Source organism: Heterocephalus glaber, unplaced genomic scaffold, assembly GCF_053883595.1.
Source record: "Heterocephalus glaber isolate CG9 unplaced genomic scaffold, H.glaber_assembly_v1.0 deba00001600, whole genome shotgun sequence".
NCBI classification, from domain to species: domain Eukaryota; kingdom Metazoa; phylum Chordata; class Mammalia; order Rodentia; family Bathyergidae; genus Heterocephalus; species Heterocephalus glaber.
Genome location: NW_028258372.1, coordinates 42408752 through 42415908, shown reverse-complemented (window position 1 = coordinate 42415908; position 7157 = coordinate 42408752). Strand labels below are relative to the sequence as shown.

Below are 7157 nucleotides of genomic sequence, written 5' to 3'. Positions count from 1 at the left end.
GCTGAAGACAGGGACAGGTGACCGAACTGTGGTCGGAAGTTTTCACTTAACCCCCAATCTGGTTTACCTGTCTGTTGTTGAATTTCCCACCATTATTACTAGATAAGTCAGGCAGAGAAGAGACACGTGATTTGGAGGAGATGAGTCCTGCAGAGGAGAGGAGTAGACAGGTGACAAACCAATGTCAACAGGGAGCCCCCAGGGATCGAGAGTCCCCAAGGTCCAGACTGCAGAAGAGGCAAAGTGCTCTTGAGGAAACAACAGGAGAAGCTTCGCCTTCAGCTCCCGGAGTGAACTTCGCCTGTGCCCTTCTGGAGGACTCACACCCTTGTCAGGTAAACCAGCGTCCTCCCTGCCACCTAACCCCTCTGGGAGGTGATGGTTCTGAGTCTTAACACTGAGCTCAATGCAGTTGGCTTCTCAACTCTTATTCCTGGAGAGTCACAGCTGAATTATACGTCTGATAGTCAGATCAGAACCAGGAGGCAGGCAACTGAAAATCCGGTAGAAGAGGGGTGGTTGGTAAGGGGTGAAAATCCAATAGAAAATGGATGATAATAAAGGGGTTAGGAACAGAGGAAGAAAAAATGCTTTTTAAAAAAACCCATCACCTGAAAAGTAGACATTAGCATCATTCTACTTTCCTGAAGAAGAAGCTAAATTCTAAGAACTTCAGCTTTTAAACCCTAACTTGCTTTGCCAATAAGAACTGAGTCGTGATTTCAACCCAACAGAAAAGGTCTGGAAAAATATACACAGATGTTTAAAAGTAGTTATTTATGAGTCGTGAGGTTATGGGTAATTCTAATGTTCTTCTTTATATTTCTCAGTATTTCTCAATTATTTCTGTTGAAAAGACAAGTTGTGTATTGAGGGGGAAAACCCAGTGAAGTCACTGAAAGCATATTGGGGCCAAGGTTAAAGAGAGGGAGCAGATATTAAAGACAACAGAAATGCCGGGAACCAAGAAGCAACCCAGGCCAGGTCAGAACTTCCGGCTCCTGGAAGTCCAGGGAAGCCAACGTGAAGAAGGCCTAGGTAAGATGCATTGACGTAATAGTTGAACATGAAGACGGAGGCTTGATCCGGCAGTAACTTAGCCTCTGGAACTGGACAGAATCCACAATGGGAGGGGATCAAAAGAGGGGGACAACAGGGGGAAGCGCACCGTACACTGGTGTGTTCTTAAGCCTTAGAATAGAGGTTACAGTCCAGACTCCTGATGCAAGAGGGTGGGAACCAGGGTGAGAAGAAACATGCACTGCCGAGAGAGCCCAGCTCCCAGCCAAGGAGACAAAAGCAGGAATGGCCGGAGCCCCTCCCTCAGCCCTAGTCCCTGCACACTGAGGGCAGCTGTGGAGTCAGAGCGGCGAGTGGTTCGGGGTAGAGCTGCCCACGAGCCAACAGGAGAGAGAAGGCCCCAGCTCCCACCCGAGGCTTCCCAGAGAACAAGAGGGTTCGGTCTCAGCCTCAACATCATTACTCTCTGGAAGCATTTGCAAACTCCAAGCAGATATTGTGCAAAGGAAACTTTATTTGTATAAATGCATGTTGGCTATATCGCTTGGGCGCTGGGTTGGGGAACTCGATAATTCCAAGAAAGGTCTGTAAATTCCTATGAGAACATCTTCATCCATAACTCACAATAAGTAGTCATTAGTTTAATTTTAAATATCTCACAGAGCCTTGGTGACAGGTATGTCTGCCTCTAATTTAATAAAAATGACTAGCCGCTCTTCTAGAATTTGTTTACTGTATAAAAACGCATCACCTCTTCTGGTCAGGTTATAAATATAATCTGTGAGGGTTTTTTAATAGTCTCTTGTTCAAGTATAAAAATAAATAAGTTCAACAGCAAAAATAAATAAATATCTCAATTAATAAATATATCCAATGTCAGATGTTCTAAAAAATCTTATAAAGATATGGTCTAAATTGAGATCGGGGGCCCTTAAAGACAACTAGGTAAGGAAAGAAAGAATAAATAATATACACTGTGACCAGCACTGAATTAATTCATGGTGCAGAGGTGGTGGTTTCAGTCACGTTCCTAGGATACTGAGGACTGGGACTCTTGCTCGGGAGTCTTCTCAGCAGCCTGGCTTTCCCTCTATTCTGCCTCATCCATCCATCGCAGAAGAATGTCTAGTTCCCCCAAAACCTTCACTGCTGCTGCCTGAGGCTCCAGCTGAAAGAGATACATATGCATGTGCTTAGAAAACCGTCAAGACACATTTGCTCTCAGGTTTATCCCCTGGTACTTGGGAAATTCCCAGATGGGCAAGGGTGGCAGGCAGAAGAAGCACCCAGCTGAAATTCGGGGCATCGAGGAAAGGATGGAGTCCCCACAGGATGGCAGGACAGGCACCCAACTCTGAAAGCAGCAGCCAGGACCTTGCTAGAGAGGGCGCTGAGACTGAGGCTGAGTCTTAGAGAAGGAGGAGTCAATGAGGAGCGAACTCAGCTTCCTGGAAGGTGCCAGAGTGCTGAGGTGAGCAGCAGCATGCCACGGGCGTTGGATGCATGCTTTTGAAGGAATGCATAAATTTGTGAATGAAGAAAAAGTGATCGCCTGTCATTTGTGCCGCGGGAAGACACAGTTGTCTCTGGCGTGACTTGGTGGACTTGTGGCAAGCCTGTTCCCTTCCCATCCTTGCAGCGTTGGGCAGAGCGCACTCTTCCACCCCCTAGGTTAAACTGAGGGCCACAGGGTATCTCCCAGCACCAGCATCCATCCCACTCATCTGTGATCTCAGGTCTAAAACCACACCCATCCCCATCAATGCCAAAAAGGTTATACCTGTTCAAAGTGACTCAGAATCTGCCTGTATTTCTCCGTTGCTTCCTCCCCGCAATGGCACGTCATGTAGGCATGCTGAAAAGGACCCAAAGAATGATAGAATTTATTTAACATTTGGGTTTTCTGTCCTTCCCAGAGACATGAGCAAGTGAGAATTCTGTTTCACCCACAATCCTATGAATGCTCATTCCTGTAGAAAAATCCTTTCCAACCTTATTTAGAATTATTAAATTAATCATTAGCTAGAAAAGGAAACTAGCTTTTCAGCCTCAACTACAGAGCTGATCACAGCTTTTTAGAAAGAGGCAATGCTGAAGGAGTTTGTAACCCCTGTGCCCCACCTGGCGTGCCCAGCCCACCTCTTACCTTGTCCATCCCAGAGCAATTCTGAGCCCTTGGGAAGACAGAATTAGATTCCCAGACCCTGTTCAGCCTGTATTCTGAGACCAAGCCCAGTGGCCTGTGATTGGCTGCCTGAACACAAGATACACTAACTAGTACACTGTAGGACACCTCACCTAGAGCAAAGGGGGATTTCATGAATAACAGATAATTATCATGAACATTAAATACCTACCTAAATTGTTAACATTTATAGTTCTTTAAACTGTGCAAAGTACTTTTTGCAAACAGCATATACTCAAAAGTCTTGCAACTGGTTGCAACCAGAATCGTGGAACAAATTAAGTTCATGAACTGAGGTACCACTGTACCTTATCACGTGACTCAACACAGATTATTAGACTCTTGGACTCAGTTTCTCCATCCTTCACTATAAGGGCTGGGAAAGAAAGCTGGGTTGCTAAGTCATTGAAGCTATGTGCTAAGATGGATGTTGTTACCCAAGACCTTCACTCACACAGAGCTGGAGGTCCTTTTTCATAGTAAGAAAGGAATTCGCCAGACTGCTGAGCTTCCGGAGTGTGTGGTAATCAGAGGTCTGGTAGTTTTTGAATACTCTGTCCAGGTAGAGTCTCAGTAAGTGGCGGAGGAGGCAACACCGGTCTGAAGGCTACAAAGAAGATCAGTGTTGCTGGGAGGAGGCAGGACAAGGCCCAGGTGACAGAGATGCCGGCCTTCATGCTTCCTCCCGGAGCTCACAGGGGGCCAAGCACATACCTCTGTGTCTTGCAAAGATCCGGTGTTCCTTAAGATTCTGAAGTCAATGTTTTTGTCACTGGCTTGCTAAACAGAAGGAGGAAAGGCAAAGAGGGGCAGGTCAGTGCCTGCTGCCATGGTATGGGACATCAAGACCTCTCGTCCCCTCCCTGCTAGGCCTGGTGGGAGGCATCCCTTTCCGAAGCACTTTTAAATGATGAGCTATAGATATTTCCCCGGAATGCATCATCATGGCAAGGAGTCCCCAGCCTGCCTTTTTGCATAATCACACTGTCAGGGATGCCTGGGAAGGAGAGACAGACAAGAAGGGGAGAAGAGGAAGGTGTTTCCCTCACGTACCACACTGTCCCGGATCTCAGAAAATTCACTTTGTATTTCCTGGAGGTTTGTGACAATCACACAGCTTCCCAAATGGAGAATCTTGAGCCCAGATGAAGGAGTCCAGAGGAGATAAAATGTGGCAGAGAGAAGGCCGAAGGCAAGACCAGAGGTTTTCATCTTTCTCCGGGAATCAGGAGACCACAGGAGCTGGGAAAGAACCAAAGGAAAGAACATGACTTACTGATTCCATACATCATCTTTAGGAAACCAATCCAGCCACTGGGGACAAACAAAAGAGCCTCATCTGGCTCCAAACAGTGCAGCCCTTTCACACAACTCACTAATAAACTGCCAGAAACTCCTGCACAGAGAAACCCTCAGACGTCTGTGCGGGCTGAGTCCAGGTCGGTAGCCCGGGTCTCGCTCCTTTATAATGTCCCTCTCCTGGCTGCACCGTCACTGCGGAGCAGGCACGGCCTGGAGCAGCAGGTAGCTGAGGTGAATAGACAGAGGATGACATTTTAGGGGAAATGTCAAAACTTGTTTTGGAAAATTGACGTAGATAGCCTTCCCTTCCTGAATGCCAGTGTGGCTCTCTCTTCTGCTCCCCTAGACCCGCAGGGGAATGGGAAAAACACAGCATCTCACAGAAGCCGGGACTGTGCCACCAAAAACACGTGAGGGAGAACTGTCTGAATTTTACGACCACCGCAGGGCAGATGAGCTTAGCTCTCTTTGGCACTTGTCTGAGATTAGAGTAGTTCTTTGAAAATAATAGGTTCATTGCAGCCCCAAAGGCAAATAGAAAGTCAATGATTTCGTAACAATCCCATTGCTAGAGTAAGGCAAAACCTGATAGGTAATTGGCTGGCTTCTCCACAAGCTTCCTCCCTCCAGAGAAGTGTGGGCTCTGCAGTGCCCCCTGCAGGAGACCTGCAGCCAGGCGCACCTAGGATGGATGCCAGAACACCCTTTCCTGGCCCTGCCTCTCTGGCTAGAGGCCGGTGAATGAATGGTCCCAAGGAAGGGAGCGAGGGGCCCATGTGTTCTTGGGGTGAGTTTGCTCTGCATGAGGTTAGTTTTGGGTGATAATCATTACCACTTCATGAATCTTTCCTATGTGCTAGGCAATATGCTAGACACGTTCTGGCATTCACAACTGCCCGAGATACTGCCAAATGTAGGAAACAATTAGAACTGTGTAATGAATCCCTGCTCCACAAGTTCCCTTTATAGGTGGTCAGTTTGCCCAGGTTCAAGAGGAATGCCCAAGACACAGGAGTTTTAAAAATGGGAAGTGACAGGAACACCAGAATGAGTTGGCCATTCTACATCTGTGACCTTGAACAAGTCAACTCATCCCTTAGAATTTCGTTCTCTTAACCCAAAAATGGTAGTAATTAAACTTATCCCAGGAGCTTATCTTAACATAATAAAATAATCTGTGCTTTATGCAGCTAGCATACAGTGAATGATCATTCATTTTAAGTAGAGATTTATGTTACTTGCCTTGAACTTAGTAGATATACAGTAAATCTACCATAAACTCAACAATTCAATCAGCATTCACTGAGCACTGATATCCTGAGTATTGTGCTAGGTAATGAAGAACAAAGGTGGACGTGACAATTCCTTGTCCTCTAAGAGATTTCATCCTAGTGAAAATACCCCTTTGGGCATGGCCTTCAACATACCTGGATAAATAACTGGGAGGCCTAGGCTGATCCCTGGAACCACATAGAAAGCTCTGGAAGGTCACTGCTCTGGTCTCCTGGGAATCTGTCTCAAGCTAACTCGAGTCTATATATCACATGAAGGAAGTGAGCTTGTGCAAGTGAGCACTGGGACTTCCTTGGAATTAATTTCATGGATGGCGGATGGCATCACCCTTCCTAAAGTCCTCAGGCAGCTTACTGGCAAACCTGGCTACACCAATTCCTTCCTCCTCCAAGAAGCATTGCCTCAAGGAATTACTGGCTGTAAATATGTGTAAAGGATGTACCTCTTTCTGGTTCCACCTTCCTGCTTGGTAAAATGGTAGTAAGGACAGAGAACATATGAATTACAGAACTGGAAGTGAATTTCAGGGAGCACCTTCACATTCTCCTTAACCAAGTTCTCCTTAATCCAGTTCCCCTTAACCAAGTTTCTCCCCAACTCCAGACACCGAGAGTTCATTCCTGCTGTTTCTCCTTTGCTATTCCCACCATTGCTTTCCAACATGAGCTCTCTTCTCTCCACCAGTCATCACTGAAGAAGACCCCAGTCCTTTACTCCTGAACTAGACTAGCCTGTATCAACCCTTCCCTGCTCTGACTTCCAATACCAGGTTTTCCTCTGGCACAGGAGAGCTTCCAGCATTGCCTTGTGTTTCACTGGCCTTAATCTTTTCTCCCCAGTGAGCTGGAGGATTCTCTTAGGAACTAATACATCATCCAGAATCACACTTCCAGGCCAAGTTAAACTCAAAGCATCTGAAATGAATTCCTCAAAATACTTTGAAAAAGATCAAGATGCTAGAGGCTATAATGTGTTTCTTTTTTTTACTTTTTTCCTACTCAGTATCTAAAACTTTGGGATCTATTATTTAAATCCAGAAATTTCACAGTTAACCTGATGACTTTGGCATATCATCTTGCCATTCTGGATTTCACTTTATTACTCTGTAAAATAAAAGCAACAGAAAAGGTAATGCACAATTTTTTTCCAGTTCTGACATTCAATAATTCTTTGCTTTTTCTACCTGTTGGATCACAATGCTCTTTGTTTTGGGTTTTGGGTTTTTTGCGGGTTTTGATTTTTGGGTTTGTTCTTTGTTTTTGTTTTTTTGTTTTGGGGGGTTTTTTTGCTATACTGGGGATCGAACCCAGGACCTTGCACTTGCCAGGCAGGTGCCGTGTGATGCCATGTGACTGAG

The 7157-nt window shown here is 45.8% G+C and overlaps 1 protein-coding gene across 2 annotated transcripts; it reads right to left on the bottom strand.

Annotated features, from left to right (window-relative positions):
- Positions 1-1560: 1560 nt before the first annotated feature.
- Il20 (interleukin 20) lies at positions 1561-4417 on the bottom strand. 2 transcript variants are annotated; one of them, XM_004862281.3, is made up of 5 exons: positions 4259-4417; positions 3920-3985; positions 3660-3812; positions 2801-2875; positions 1561-2188 (listed from the first exon to the last, which is right to left on the bottom strand). In XM_004862281.3, exons 1-5 carry the CDS (start codon positions 4415-4417, stop codon positions 2111-2113), a joined length of 531 nt encoding a protein of 176 aa, XP_004862338.1. In that variant the 3' UTR covers positions 1561-2110. The 2 variants fall into 2 exon arrangements, with proteins under 2 accessions (XP_004862338.1, XP_087050128.1); XM_087194002.1 differs by lacking the exon at positions 2801-2875.
- Between the last annotated feature and the right edge of the window lie 2740 nt (positions 4418-7157).